The sequence below is a fragment of the Cuculus canorus genome, chromosome 5 (assembly GCF_017976375.1).
Source record: "Cuculus canorus isolate bCucCan1 chromosome 5, bCucCan1.pri, whole genome shotgun sequence".
Classification (NCBI taxonomy): Eukaryota; Metazoa; Chordata; class Aves; order Cuculiformes; family Cuculidae; genus Cuculus; species Cuculus canorus.
This window is the reverse complement of record NC_071405.1, coordinates 31,910,078-31,926,691: the sequence shown is the minus strand read 5'-3', so window position 1 is coordinate 31,926,691 and position 16,614 is coordinate 31,910,078. Positions and strand designations below refer to the sequence as shown.

Genomic DNA, 16,614 nt, shown 5'->3' with positions numbered 1-16,614 from the left:
AGAGCACATTTATCTCATCAGCCAGCAAGATTTGGTTTCAGGCAACAAAAGCATTTCCATTATCACACAACACCAAATGAAATTCATGTTTCAAAACAACATCTAACTTAAATTTTGCATAGACAACTCACGAAAGTAAAAATACTTGCTGTTGTATCACTGAATAAAAAGGCTTTTTTATATTTAATTACTTAGCAACTGCTTAACAATGTCAGTCTGTCTCCGGCTTTACATGTTATCCCCACTTCTAAAAATAAGTAAAATTAAAACACTGAAGGTTTCTATGCATTCATAACAGGATTTAAAAATATTATGTTATGCTGAATGCTATTAAATATAGAATCTTATTAGTGTAATTTAAAATATCGCCATATGTTTTTCCCATTCTGAACAAAAAAAAGCTGATGTTAGACTCGTGAGGCTTTTGTTAGGCACATAGAGGAAAATCTGCAGAAGTGGATTTCTTTCTTTCTACCCACATATATTGGAAACCTATGCTGCTACTCAGCTCAGGACTTCCGAGGTCCCCTGATTTCTAGTAAATTGCCCAGTCACTCCCTCCTTACACCAGTTCTGCAGATGTGCCTCCTGAAAGACTTGCACATGAGCATGACTGATGAAGTTCAGGGAAGGTATGTTTCTAATGCAATATATGGAAGAAGAATCTGGTCCTTGAAAATGAGCAAGTTCACTGTGTACACAGTTTTACTTCTGTGTAGCAGTGGAGAATCTGATAGTAAAAATCCCACTGAGCTCCACATAACAAGTACTAACCATATTGATTCATAAATCTTGAAATTGTTTGATGTTAGAAGAGAACGTCTCCTACAGCGGAGAAGTCTTGTGACCTTATTACACCACCATAAAATGACTCAGCTCCTTATTGGGTTTAAAGAAGTTGGTAATCTGAATGTGGCAAAACCAAATGAAAATGTCCTACCCCACCACCTTGGAAACAAAATCAAGATCTCTGGGAAGCTGCCACAGATTTGTATGGGTTTTTTTCAGCCTCCTAAAATTGAATTGAAAAACGGTTACCTTACACAGTCAGTCAAAGAGTAAGAAAGACTTTCACCTGGACAACATCAGGACTGAAAAACTAACACCTCAGTTATAAGCATAGGGGTAAATTTAGTCTTGTTTGTTGTTTCTCTCATGTTGGCACGCACAGGGAGTTAAAAAGAAAGCAAAAAGCTCTTTTAACTGCTCAGGCTTACATCCTATGTGCTGCCACAGCACATGAGCTGACCTGAGATTTCGTCTTCATAGTGCTAAAATTAATTTCATTTGACAGCTGCATGTGGGAGATATGTCAACGTCAGAGAGCAATTGGAGAAGAAGAGAAAGAAAACTGCAAGCAGACATGTTAAGTGAACTTGAGAGAGGAAGCCTAGTGTTAATTCTCTAAACACAACCATGTATGGATTTGAACCAATCTGCACAGAGAGCAGTGGAAAAATTTTCATCGTATTTTGGGTACAGAGGCTCACCGTCCTGACAGATGGAGTGGATGCTACTGAGGGTAAAGCCCCTAGATTTCTGTGGAAAGAATATTTGAGAGTAATACAAACAAGAATAATTTCAGTTGTGTTGTACCTCCAAAATATGGTGAAGCAGAGTAATGTGACTTTGGTCTGCTTTTGTTTCAGTTAGTCTGAGCAAGGCGTTAATTTTAAAACCTTCAGCATCTCCAGTGTGATGCCCCTAGAAGATACAGTAAAAAGTTTCTTCCTTCAGTTCTGAGTCTTGAATTTGTATTCTTGCTGTGTTTAGAAATACAGCAATTAAAGAAATCTGTTTACTTACATAGTTCAGAAATTTTCCCACTTTAAGACTCAATTGGCAGAAAACTGGCAGATGATGACTGTTAAGAAGTGCTGAAGAATAAAAAGAGAGACATTTTCAATAAATTACATAGTCTGAGATAGGCTTTTCCTTAGCTTTTACAGTAAAGATAACAAAATTCTCATCCAAGATTATGTCAAGCCATTGTTATGGATTTGGAAATATACCAGTACAGAAATAAATCACCTGAATGGAAGTGGAATGAGTAAGTTTCTGTTGAGGTCTCTTCTCTACAAATACAGAATCATAGAATTATTAGTTAGGGTTGGAAGGGACCTTAAAGATCATCTAGTTCCAAACACCCTGCCATGGGCAGGGACACCTCCCACTAAATCAGGCTTCCCAAGGCCCCATCCAACCTGGCCTTGAATACCTCCAGGGATAGGGCATCCGCAGCTTCCCTGGGCAACCTGTGCCACTGCCTCACCACTCTTATAGTGAAGAAATTCTTCCTAATGTCTAGTCTATATCTGCCCCTCTCCAGTTTATACCCATTCTTCTTCGTCTTATCACCACAAGCCTTTATGAATAGCCCCTCTCCAGCTTTCCTGTAGGCCCCCTTCAAGGACCGTAAGGTCACTATGAGATCTCTGACCCTTCTTTTCTCCAGGCTGAACAATGCCAACTCTCTCAGCCTGTCCTCATATAGAAGGTGCTCCAGCCCTCTGATCATCTTTGTAGCCCTCCTCTGGACCCATTCCAATGGCTCCATATCCTTATGTTGAGGGTTCCAGAACTGGACACAGTATTCCAGGTGAGGTCTCACAAGAGAGGAATAGAGGGGCAGAATCACTTCCCTCGACCTGCTGGCCATGCTGCTTTTGATGCAGCCCAGGACACAGTTGGCCTTCTGGGCTGTGAGCGCACATTGCTGGCTCATGTCAAGCTTCTCATCGACCAGCACCCCCAAGTCCTTCTCTGCAGGGCTGCTCTCAAGCATGTCATCCCCCATCATGTACTGAAAATGGGGATTGCCCCAATCCAGGTGCAGTACCTTACACTTGGCCTTGTTGAATCTCATGAGGTTCTCAGAGCCCACTTCTCCAGTCTGTCCAGGTCCATCTGGATGACATCCCGTCCTTCCAGTGCGGCAGCTACACCGCTCAGCTTGGTGTCATCCACAAACTTGCTGAGGGTGCACTCAATCTCACCGTCAGTATCATTGTTAACAATATTGAACAGCAGTGGTTCCAGTATGGACCCCTGAGGGAGACCACTCGTCACAGATCTCCATCTGGACTTTGAGCCATTGACCACTACTCTTTGAATAGGACCATCCAACTAGTTTCTTATCCACCATACCGTCCACCCATCAAATCCATATCTCTCCAATTTAGAGAGAAGGATGTTCTGTGGGACTGTGTCAAAAGCTTTACAGAACTCTAGATAGATCACATCTGCTGGTTTACCCTTGTACACTGCTGCGGTTACCTCATCATAGAAAGCCACCAAGTTGGTCAGACAGGATTTGCCCCTGGTGAAGCCATGCTGGCTGCCATTAATCACCTCCCTGTCCTCCCTGTGCTTTAGCATAACTTCTGGGAGAATCTGTTCCACGATCTTCCCAGGCACAGAGGTGAGGCTGACAATAGATATGAGGGTGACGATATATGGAAAACTAGTTTTCCTGTCAACTTTGGAGCATAGATGTCATCCCTGTAGCCGGTCATGAGGCAGAACAGCATATGAGAAAGCATATAAACTTGTGAAAGTCAACAACCCCCATTTCCCAGCACACGTTATTCTAGGTTAAGAAAAGCAAAGGGCTTTTTGCCTTTTTATCAGTGTTAGTGAGAATGATAACCAAAAGCTTTGCCTTTTTGCAGTAAAATCTAAGGTAAGATTAAAGTTCTTGGCAGAAGTAGAACAGAAACCCTGACCCATGGAATGGGGATGCAGAGGGGACAGGGATTACACAGTGGGACTGCAGAGTGCTGTTGAGTGCAACACAGTAAAGAGTAACTGTAGCATGGACATCAGACAGCCAGGTACAGGCAAGTTTTATGTGCAAACATAAACGAAAGTTTTGCAATTTGACTATTCAACAGGAGGTCAATGACTCTACAAAATGATTGAACTTAAGATCCAAGAGCAACTTCATGGAAGAGCTGACTTAAAACCAAGGCTAATTTTGTGTGGAGGGAGTTCCTGAAACACTGGTGAATATCATCAGGGACATCAGTTTTGGAAGTCAAACGATGTTTTGTAATGTCACTGTGTCCTAATCTGCCACAGAGATAGCCTAGACTGCAACCAGCACGCACTAGAGGAAAAAACGGAACTGATATGTTATTAAAATCTCTGCTGTATGGAAAAATTTAACCTATATTCTTACATAATCTGGCACAGACTTAAAGGAAATTACCTTCCCTGCAGAACCACTGATAGGAGAGACATCTGTGTTATTCGTGTTGACAGAAATTCTACTTCAGAGCAGGACAGCACAAACTGTAATTCTTCAGAACAAGTTCTAGAAGTGGGAATTTGCACAATCATTTTGATATTTTCTATAAATTCAGCAATTAAAAGGGTAATTTTGATTAAATTATAGCATACGCTACCACTGATTCTATTCAAGGAGAAAAGAGGCTTCCTGTGACTGAGCCTGTGCTGATGTACTTACTTTCGCAGGCTGTCCTGATGGCTTGTGCTTTTGGCCACAGACACTCCAGCAGAATTTTTGTTTCCTCAAAACTCAGCATACATTCAATCCACAACTGGTAGATAAAAGGGATCAGTGGAAAAAAACCCCCATCAAACACCACAAAACCAAACCCCACAGGCCTGATTAACTGGCTTGTGTTCAGTAAGAGAATCACCCATTTTAGGCAAAGTGCAGTACCATCATTGTTATGTTCTCTTTTATGCCCTGACACAACAACTGGATTGTAAATAAATCAAACACTTAGCAATTTCCAAAGATGTCCTAGAAACTATTATCATCTCCGCTTTCAGAAAGCAATGTTGTGCTGACATCTGGCAGTGACTCCCTTGCATAATGAGGCCATATTTTTTACAATTCCTGGGCAGCACTAGCCAAGACTTTTGTTCTTCCTTCTAACTTTCCAAACAGAAATTTGAAATATTTTTGCAGTTATGCCCTTTATTGCTATGAATTATGACATATCACCATGCTTTTATGAACACCATGAAGACTTCTCTGTGTGCACCTCATCTGACTTGGTAAAAATGAGAGAGATGGAGAAAGCACAGGCACTGCTGCAATTCACTTGCGAGTCTGTGGTAGACCAGAATCTCTAAACCAGGGGTGGAGTGAATCAGCAGCCTGGTGGCAGGTTCCATCTGCAACTTCATGCCTTACAGATAGTAACTGTACAATAGCCAAGAGTTTTCTCACTAACTTAATACTGAAGTTAGTTTAATAGTAGTTTGCCAAAGGTATCTGAAAGTCTGTTTGGCCTTTGGGAAGGAAAGGTTTCTGAAACCAGCTCTACAAATAGCAGTCAGATGATTTATCCTGAAGGCTGAATATCAGGAACAACCCTCTAGCACAGGAAACAGAGACCTCAATTCTTACAGACAAATCTTATAAGAACCACTCTTATGGGTAGAAGACCAAGAAAATTTTGCTTACCTAGGAACTTCCAAGAGGTGGAGATAAAAGTGATTGGCATTTGCTAGTTCTGATTTTTCTCCTTTGCAAGATTTCAAGCTGTTTATCTAACGCGGAATAAAACAGTAAAATATCCATACAAATATTTCTGGTTCACAGTCACTTTATTGACTTTTCTGAAACTGCTGTGTGCGAAGGCACTGTGACAGATGAACAATATGTTGTGTACATGAACTGGCTTGCAAGGGCAAACACTTGGGTTTCATTCTGACTGGAAGGTCACCTCCATTTGTACAGCACCTTGTATGATGAATCCCTGATCTACAGGCAGGGCATGAGCAAACTGCAATGCGTCCAAGTCTAGCAGCCCCTTTAAAAAGGTGGGTCCTTTCTCCTCGCAGAAAACTGTTCTGAAAGGTACTTTATTCACCCTAAGTTCACAAATTTTAATGTACCTCATCCATCTAATTAAAATAATGGGAATAGAGAGCAACAGTTGGTCTACAGCTGCATTGAGTCTCCCAGTATGCTGTTGCCTAATCTTTGTGTGAAGGGGCCACACTGGTGCTAGGACTGACTTCCCACCGGTCTGCCTTGGAAGGTCATTCATTGAGATGGTGTGGGAGGATGGTCATAGCTTCTTACTTCAGCAGTGTAAATGTTTCAGCTTGAGCACAAAATACTCTGAACTTCTTCAGAATAACACACTTAATAGATACCCCAGGGTCTTCAGGCAGCAGTTTAAGTAGCTGCTTCAGTAACTCAACATCCAACTTGGAGCTATCTCCTTTCTGAATCAGGACAGCAATCTCTTCATTAGAGCTGTAGGAAAGAGAGAGATGCTGTGGAGCAACAGCATAGGCAGTAGTTACATGTCAAACAGAAGAGACTCCAATCTCTCAGCCAGCACTGTAGAAGTAAATGAAGTAATTCTTACTATACTTGCCTCCCATCGTGTTTTGGATCTTAGTCCTCAGAAGTACAGTGGGGATATGAAAAGTAAAGGATTTGTTTAAGCCTAAAGCAATATTCCTCATAATTCAGATGTGCTTCCTGGGCTTTTGTTCATCTTTATACAACCAACCTGGAAGGCCTTGCTTTTACTGTGGATGTTCAGTGTCACTGAGAAGAGATTTACTTTTTAATTTCTCCACTGCTTCCAGCAAAGCCAAGGCTAAAACCAATGGCTTTTTACCTACCAAGAAGTATTTGTAAATACCCCAGAAAGTTATAACCAAAATACTTCCTTGAAACTTTAGTAGGCAACATGTCTTTAAAATGAGCCCATACTGCTCTGGTTTGGGCTTTGGAGGGTTTGGCTTCCTGTAGCCACCAATACTCATAGATCTAAGACCCAACCGCAGAGCAGCCTCATCCCTCATGAGTGCAAGTGGGGCTCAACTCTTTGATCCTACAGTCCCTAGCTGCTCTCAGGAGAGCACAGCTGCTGCCCAGAGAGTAATGCGGAAAGAGGAAACAGCAACTGGATTAGGCCACGCACAGCTCTTCCCCACCGAGAAGCAGGTTGCAATGGAAAAAGGCTAGAGTGAAAAATCCCTCTGACTGATTCTGATTCATTCTTAACACAATGGAATTTCTAGGCTGAGTTTTTTTTGAGGCCCTTGTAACATGGGGCAGTCCACAAAGCACAGGGAGAGAGCAGAAGATCAGTTTTCCTCCTTTAGGGAGTCTAAGATTAAAGCTGTTTTGCCAAAAACTAGTACAGATTCCTTTCTTTCGCTTCCCCCTGTACCCCCTACCCAGTGAAGGCTGTGACTTGGTGAATTTCCACTTGTTTAATTATAGAAACTATTCTCTATTTCTAGAAAAACTGTGAATAAAAAATATATACAATTCTGGATCTGAATTTCTGGAGATATTGCTTTAAAATTATTTAAGTTACTTGAAACTTCCAATCAAGAATCTTCACTAGTGGGCCCTGTAAGTAATTGTTATTTATGTCAATAATAATAATAATAATAGCAAAGAAAAATATGTCTACACATGAATTTACTGCTATTGATAAATATTGTCTCTTTAGGAATTAGTGGTGTTTAGTTTTAGGTTTACCAGTTTGAGATGTGGTATTAATTGCCTGGAAAGAGACTGCCACATCTCGTTAGTTAAAAATAAAAAAGTTGACTTCTTGCTAAAGAAAGCAGCTGTAAAGTTTTTCTGCTAAATTTCTTTTGTGTGATATCAAAATAAATGCATATATACATCAAATAAACAGTTCAGATGGTAGTTTTCAAATCTTACCACTTAAACTGCTTCAGAATTGTATTCAGAAGGAGGCTTTTCCTTGGACCTATAAATGTGATGTCAAAAGAAAAAGAAACAAAAGCAGTCAACTAGAAACACATTTACCTTGACTGTAACAGAAATTTTAGAGCTTTTGTTTGTTTGTTTGTTGGGCCAAATTCACCCTTCTCTAGTAATAATATTATAGAAGATTGACAGCAATAAATAGTGCTTAAGCTTTTCACTGTCAAGAATTTTGCCAAGCTCTACAAAAAGTGAGTAGTCCAAGTACCTCTTTTGATGTCTTTATTTTTGGCCCAGTTTTCTTCTTAGGTGGGACACAGAAAAGCAGCTCCAAACTTTCGTAGTCAGGCTCTACAAGCTCGTTGCTGCTGCCTGGCATCACAGCTCACATAGAGCAGCTTTCTGGAAGAGAAGAACGCTTCAAGATGGGCCGCAAAGGTAGAGGAGCACTTCAAAGGCAGTGTGATTTGTGGAAGGAAAAACACTTTAGAGGGTGAATGAAATACAGTGCTCATTAGTCAGGGACAAATGTTAATTATTTAAGGGTGGCAGCTTCCATAGACAACATCCCAGAGGTCTGGAGGCTAATTAAACCTGGAAAACTACTTCCGCGTTCGATTTACTGAACTGAAGGCAGCAAGTGAACTTAATGGGCTACTCCAAATATTTTTTGCTATTGCCAACCAAACATTGTTACAATTGTGGTTCCTAAATCACAAGGGGATGTTGCATCTAATTAGGTAAATGTCTTTCTTTGCAAAAGATAAGGACTCACAAGCCCAGCATTATTACCAGAAGCATTAGGAGTCATGGGAAAAACACACTGCAGTTCAAAATGTGAGCTTGTCTACAACACTGGAATCTTTAACAGAGGAGCTCACCTCACAAAGAAGTTGTGACAATGGCACTGAAGGCACTGGGGCTGAATCTGAATTTGTATCTCTGCCCAAGAAAGCAGGCTGTGGCTCGCACTAGATTTTACATGCATGGTTATGTATTTTAACATAGCAGCAAGTTCTTACCCTTGATATCTTCCTTTCTTGGTGATAAGCATAATGGAAAACAACTGAGATCTCTGTTTTGGGATGTGAATATTAAAGGCTGCAGTATAAATGGAAACATGTTTGCAGACTCCTTGCTGAAACTGAACAGGGCTTGCAAACCCTCTGGCAGACCACACCTTAACCACAGACCTTAGTGTTATTTTATCTGTGGAAAAGAAACCCCACAAATCACATGGCTGTGGTCAATACTAAATGAAGTTAGAGGATACATCCTACTCTGATAGTACGTGTTCCCCAGCTCTACTGGAACAAGGTTTCAGCTTTGGGTCATCGGTGATGTATCTGTGGCTGTGTAAGAAAAGAAAAAGTAAAAGCTCCACCTGAGATGACACTGACCAGTGATGTGCCAGGAGCTCATTAGGAAGAACCACAGAGCACAACTGTTCAATAAATCTTCCCACTCAACACATTCAGAGTGTTTTTTCAAATCTTATTTACTGCAGACTCATAACATCACTTTGACAAGTAACTACTAGAGCCTGAGAGGATAAGAAAAGATAGCTTTAGCCACCACAAAGTCTCAGCTCAGAGCTTTTCCCACTATTTCCTCCATTTATTGGCAAATTCCTTGCTTTCCATACTTATTTGTGATTACTATGTTTTTTTGTAGGACTGAGAGTGAGCAATGGGATCACCTTTGTTACCTGACTTATTAAGGTCTAGCCCTCCAATGTGAGCACCGTTGTTTGGTTGTGAAGTAAATGAACCGATCAGCCCACTGTTACAAACAAGCACATACATCTCACCACAACAGACGGAAGCTTCTGCCAGTGAAATACCTTCGTCTTCAGAGTTGGTGTCTCCTTAGGGTGGAACTTCTCCCCATAACCACAAGTAAGATTATTACACTCAGGATTACTGCATGGCCAGGGAGATGGAACCAATTGGGCATTTGTGCCAGGCATGGGAAGAGGCGGAGGAGGCACCTCACTCCCAGGTGGTAGAGGAGGAACAGCTGGCAGCAGTGGTAGCAGAGCTGGCATGGCAGACTGTCCTTGAGAGGATGAGGAAACACCTTGCTGGGAAGGTGACATGTTCCCTGGACATTGCTGCAGCTTGCTGGAAAGGCCAGTTATTGTAGAAAGGCTTAGGTCTGCACTAGGTTTCTCCTCTTCCAAGTCCATATCAACTTCAGTGCATTTGTTCGCTTTTTGAATAGATCTTCTGGACATTGCTTTGTGGTGATTTGGGCATTGCAGGTTCTCCGTGGCTCGGCCAGGTCCCATTTTCCTGCTCCACAAGACAACAAGGAGATGCATAGACTAGCAGAGTTCCCCACAACTCCTGGCTACTGCCAGCTCCCACAGCAAAACAGAGAAGTAACGCTGACCTTCCCATTAAAATAAAAGGCAGAAACATTTCTAAGTGCTTTATAAGTGACATTTCACAGTGGTTTCAGCTGTGCAAGTCAGGAGCAAAGCAGTACTGCTGGACATAAGGCTCTTTTTTGACTTCTCTCAATCTTTGTAATTTCTTGTTGTAATATGTAAAGAAAGTAAGAGCAAATGCTGTCAGCACAGTAAATCTCTACCTGGTTGCTTTGTTCTCCTTGTTGTTCAGCCATACTGTGGGATTTTTCTTCTAAAGGGATAAATGGATGCCTGCTATGGAAGCTTCTACAGATACTCTACAGACAGGACTTCTGAGACAATAAGAACACAGTCATTTGTTCCTGAGAAACCACAATACCACAAAGGTGGGATTTTGGGAGAAACTCTCAGAATAGCCTAATAAATTAAGTAAGCTACAGCTGAGAAGGACTTGGGCTGAGCTGCTTATAGAACTGTGACCACATAGGGAAATGATTGGTAAGCATTAAAATTAGTAATATGGTCTTTGCTGGTTAACCGAATTTTCATCTAGGACAAAACTTTACATTTGCCCTGAGACTACACAGTTTCAGTTAGAGCCTTATGCAGGAGACTATGCAGAAGCCCCCATCTTCTACCTATGCCCAATTTTAAACACGGAAGTGGACTTACTAAAGTCAGCAGAAGTACTTGCTACCTCAGGATGTGGTTTTGTTTGCTGGACTGAGCAAATCTTTCTTTTGCAAACACTTGTATCGCTTTGTGGATGAATAGTGTCCTGGGACGCTTAATCTCAGTAGCTGTGGTTGTTTTGTGATTTCACTCTTTAGCTAAATTCTATAGCAATGTTCATCAACAAGGGTAGAAATAGCACGTTAAACAAGGAGAGATGAGCAAACTATCAGTACTTCAGAAATAACAGTTGATGCAGCCTTTTTAGGGAGTGTGCGTAGACGAGAACAAAGACCCATGTCATCCCAGCCCTTACACAAGTCTGTAACTAAACGTACATTAGTAGTATCAGCAGCTTTAATGTAGAGAACTAGATTGGGTACTTCAATTTTTATGTTTAGTGCAGGATCAGAGACTTAATCGGCGCGTACACTATGTTTATTTTCCTGAAGGACTTCATTAATACATATGAATGACCATCTTCCTCCTGACACAGCAATTTTGACTAATAGCTTACACAGTCAAACTCTTTAAAGGAGCTGCATTAAAACCTACTACTGATGCATCTCCGATCTATAGTATGCCTCTAAAGTGTCTCCTATAATTTGAAAGTTTGTCTTTGAAACCTAGCGCTTTGTACTGATGATAGCATCCAGCTCTTACAACAGCCTCAGTAAAATTGTGAACCAATATATTCATGGCAAAAAAAAGGCAACAAAACTTTTGATTTGTTTTTAATCTTAATTTAGTAAGAACTACTTACATTAAAAACATTAAGTGTTAAATCAAGCAGAAAATAATGCTTGATTTACATACAAAATTGAAACTGTTAAAATAGCTAAGCCAAAGGCCTATAATAGAAGATGAGTATTAACTGTATTTGCTGTTTGCTTGAATGAATTTGTTGTTGGTTTCCATAAATATTTTTTTTTTTTGCACAAATAAGCACTAACACTTTCCCAAAGGTAAAGCAGGCTTACATTTAATTTATGTAAACCTCTTAATGTATCCCCTTTAGGACTTCACAATCTTTGTGCTAAACTTGTACAGATGTCTGTAATCACCCTATTAGGACAAGTGAGGGATTCAGGATTCTGAAAGAGCCTAATGAGAAATAAGCCTATTTCTGCCAGAAATATTGGGAGTAAAATGAGCTGATTAAAAAAGAAATCTTATTAGAAACAATCACATTAAAATTTTATTACTTGTTTATTTTAATTAAAGTATTGGGGGAATCGGTGAATGACTATTAATTAGGAAGCTCATATTTTCTTAATCAGAATGCTCTTCTAAATCACTGCAGGGTTTGTGTGAAGGAAAGTCTTGTTTTTAAAAATCCTCATAATCAAGGAATGCTACACAAGAAATTTCTAATATGCTTTGAATGATAAATAAGCTTATAATAATGTACCTCCAAAGATTATACTTCTGAGACTGTGTCAGAGAAATCCATGCTCTTAGGAAGATTAAGTCTTTGGTCTAACTTCAAGGTGGCTGTAACATACATTGCTGATATTGTTCAAATGATCTTGTGAGTGTATTTAAAAAGGAAAATATCTGCATAGAATTTCTCTTTAGGAACTGCAAAAATCCACCTCTGGGAAATATATACATATATACAGACACATCTCAATGCAAGCAGGCAAGGACTAGCATGCTGCAGAAAGCTCAGTAATTGGCCTGCCCCATCCAGGCAGAGCAGGGCAGAGAACAGAGGTTGACTGATTACAGCAGCCCAACTCTGATTATCCAGTTGAAATCAATTAACTTGCAATTAATTCCAAAGCTGTTTTCACTGCTCTCTGCCTTTTGTGTTATTGGAAAAGCTGGTGATGGTTGAGGGATGCCATAATACAGGGTTTCATGTTCATTTCCTTACTTATATGTAGACTTATTTATTAGCCCAAAAGATAAGTTTTATTTTGATGGCATAGGTTTTAAATTTTTAAGTTAGATCCAAAAAAAATTTTCTCTTCATTTTTTCATTTCTAGTGTTGCTGATGGGCTGATACGGTGTTATGTTATTTTGCAAAATGATTTTCTTTGTGGCTGGACATTCATTTATTGGTCATTATTATGCTGGAAATGGGGATTACAACAAATGCTTCAGAAAACCTCTTATTTCCCCTTGTGTGATATTTCTAGACAGGTTTTTCTTGGGTGGGGGGGGAAGTTATTTAAACAGTGCATCCCATATGCTCTCAAGGTAACCATCAGAAGTGTAAGCCCAAGATTCAATATCTGCAATACAAGATATTTTTAGTAGTAAGAAGATGTCCTGCTTCTCAAATGGCTTGGAGTGAGAGCTAGAGGAGTATAACCCTACCAGGGAGAAGGTTAGTAACTTGGATATGCAGGCAGTCTGTACTTAACTAGTACAGAGCTATTGTTCATTACCTCACAACAGGTTACACTTACTATGATCCTACTTTAATTAAGAGGCTCCCTGTGTGATGTTTTTACTAGTGACTTTTCAACAGGGGTAATTTATTCTTGATCTTTATGATTCTTGCAAGAATAAAAGTAAGAAGTTGAAGAAATTAGAGATCTTAATCCTTTCTTGTGTAAGCAATCTTGTGGTTACAAGGGTCACCCCTTTTCTTTCAAATATGTTCGTAGGGTTTTTCATGGGTTTTCTGCAATTTGGGTTCAGAGAGCTCTTAGAGGAGTGGTGTTTCTCTGAAAGTTACCCTCTTCCTTTTGTTTTGGCTTTAATAAGGTTGCAAGCTTGTTGTGATGTCAGAAAAGAAGAATGTTTTCTGTTCTTTTTCTGCTAATTACTAACAATATTTGTTTTCTGGCATTTTTCATCAACAGTTTCCAAGTGTTTCAAAAGATCTTATTGGCTCCATTTTACACATAGGGAAACTGAGGCATGGGGAATTGGCTTGCCCATAGCCACTCATGAACCCAAGTCCATGGCATTTCACTTCAGTGTACTGGCAGCCAAAAATGTTTTTAGTCTTTGCAATCTAGCAAGTTACCCACCTCTCTCTATTAAGATACAGCTACTGCTGTGCTTCCATTTTCTCGTATAAAAAAAGCTGGAAGCAATTGAAAACAAAGCAAAAGAGCTCAGTTTTCATGCTGTAACTGCCTCTGCTGCTGGCTGGAGCACGGTTGTGAAGTCTATATGCTTAATGCCCATGGGCTCAGTCCTAGTGATGGAGTTAATGCAAAAACCCTGGGAACTGGCTGCACTTTTTGGAAGCTGATGGGAATGCAGGAGCCTTGGGATCTGCTGCAGATGGGCGAGCAGCAGCAGCTGTGGGTAGCATACGTCAGGGGACACAGCTGCTAGTGCCTCTTGGCCATTCTCTGTGCCCTGTGGCACTGCAATGAGGCAGTTCAACCAAGGAGCCATGTGAAGGTGTATATAGAGTACCGGGACGGGGAATGAAGGGTAGGAGGCTGGGAGAAGGTGGGCTTTAGTACTAACTGAGGGCTTTGGAGAGAGTAGGGTTGAACTCTTCAAAATGGAAAGGAATGTTGGACTTTAATTGGGGCTTGTATAGCTGGAGATGTTAGTGAAAAGATATAATAGCTTTAATCTTTGGATGTTAGGCTTGAGATAGGTCATGGTCAAGCTCCCGTTCAGTGGACTATCACCACCGCTATAGGTCAGGTCACTTATGGTTTTGTCTAACTGAGCTGTGAAAACCTTAAAGAATGGAAATTACAACATACAGCAAAGTGTACAGGAAAAGTCTGTTGGCCTCAAAGGATCCTTCCTGGAAATTGCGTGCTAATGGGGGTTTCATTTATATTACAAAACTGAGCTGCGTTTTTCAAAGGATCAGAGGAGCAGACGTAGATCTGTTAACACTTTTTGCCTATGCTCCCTCTTCTTCTTGGGCAAAGTCTATCTCTGTAGTAGCTCTGACTTTCTCCATATATTCTGATTGATGGGTTTGGTAATTAATTGTCACCAGTTCATGACTAAACTCATTGCAGATTATGTTGTATGAAGCTGTACTAAGCAAACACATCAGGTTCTGAGTACACAGAGCAGGGCAAACCAACCATAACTGTGATGTAGGTGTCATCAGCAAAGACTGCTGATCCTAGAAAAAACCTCCTTTGATGGGCTGGGACTGTATTTAAATTGACTTGATAGGAGCTGACTGCCACAGAGTGATTCTTCATCTTCTGACTTTGAGTAACGTAAGCTGAGTCTGCTTATTGTCTCCATTAGGGAAGAACAGAGTTCCTGCTAATTCCTACCAACACATGGCTCTGTATAAACCATCACACAGAGTTCTTGCGAGTTGTTCATGCCACAGCAAAGAGAGCATTAGAGAGTCCCTAATGTGAACGAAGTGCTAGCACAGCATGGGTGAAGGAGTTAGTTACACTTACAGTGCTAAATATGCTAATTAACACCGCAGAGATTAAATTCTTCACTAGTATTTAAAGACTGGTACCTGCATTAAGGAGTTGGAAACATTTTTCTTTACTACGGATCTGCATCACTATAGCAAATCCTGCAAACAACTCAGTTGTTCTGCAAGTTATTCTGCAAGTCACTGTGCAGTAATTGCCAACACCCAACAAGGTCCCATCACTATCACTGCCCCATTTCTAACTCTCTATAGTCAAGCTTCTAGACATGGCAAAGCTGTTTTTCATATCCTGCCCATGGCTTGATTGGTCAGGTGACCAAACAAACTGTGGTTTGTGATGAAGTTGGCTCATGACTGAATTTCCTTTCAGATACATTAGGTGGATATAACCCCATGACTAACGCTCACCCATATTTCATGGCTATGGCTATTACTACATAGATAGACTGAGTGGGCTAGGATTGGGCTGACTTTTAGTATTGGGAAACTTGTATGTTGTACTCAGTTGACCACTGTGTACAGAAAGCCAGAATTACAAAGCTGTAGTACCAGGCTTTATGTTTAGACAGAATTAAGACTGGTTAATTTTGCTGAAACAAGCTTATACATTTTGCTTTTATTTCAATTTGTCCTCTCTCTTTCTAACCAGAATGGAAGGTAATTCTCAGCCCTCTCTGCTCCACTGAATGTAGGAGAGGACCGAACAGTACATTCAAACTGAAAGATACTGGCATAACTTTGGATCACAGAGATTTCACTGCTTGAGTGCAGTGCAATGCTGTGGTGGTGCTTGTGTACTAGGTCTAGCTCCATTTATTCATCACTTTTTCTTTGAAAGAAAACAACAGATAATTATTACTAAGCATATACAACAGTGATGTGCTTAGATGCTTTATGAACTATGTGGAAAATGTAGGACTTTGGTGGACAAATTCTGGTGAATCATAGGCCCTCCCCATCCCCACAAGAGAAAGGAAACTTGTCAAGTGCTTATTTTATTCTAAACTTTGCAATATTTTCAGTGTTGAAATTAAAAAAAAATTAAACCCTGAAAACCCTTTTAATTAAACATATCTGAATTCTGATGTCAAATACTTGGCAAAGACTTCTGCTGATTTCTTCCATAGCTTCACTTTATCATATAGCCAATGCTTAATTAAGGAGTACACAGTTATTTGGCACTTAGAAACTTGTTATATTTCCAAGTTGGTTTACATGATTGACTCCATGTGCAGTCTCTGTAATATACCACAAGAATTCTTTTTTTGAGGTCCAAACTCACTGTTAGCTTAAATGATCAGAGACTTGTTGAAATATCTTCAAGTGACATTGTTTTCACCAACAATTAATTTGGCCTTGCAACCACAGGAGGATCTGAATCACAAATCAGAATGGAAATCTGAATCACAAATGGAGCAGAACTACCCATCCCAGTTTAACATCTTTAACCTGCTCTGATTCTGTCCCCCTGTTCTTAAATAATCACTGTAATGTAAGCAGAGCTGCTCTGGAGTAATACACTATAAACGATGTGCTTCAGC

General features: G+C 40.3%; 1 protein-coding gene across 1 annotated transcript in view; it reads right to left on the bottom strand.

Annotated features, from left to right (window-relative positions):
* Positions 1-961: 961 nt before the first annotated feature.
* LOC104057774 (inverted formin 2) overlaps positions 962-16,614 on the bottom strand; it is a 54,957-nt gene continuing 39,304 nt past the window's right edge. Inside the window, 6 exon segments of the mRNA XM_054067166.1 lie at positions 962-1,012; positions 1,597-1,704; positions 1,807-1,877; positions 4,469-4,572; positions 5,444-5,526; positions 6,139-6,241. Of these exon segments, the coding sequence (XP_053923141.1) occupies positions 962-1,012; positions 1,597-1,704; positions 1,807-1,877; positions 4,469-4,572; positions 5,444-5,526; positions 6,139-6,241 (520 nt within the window).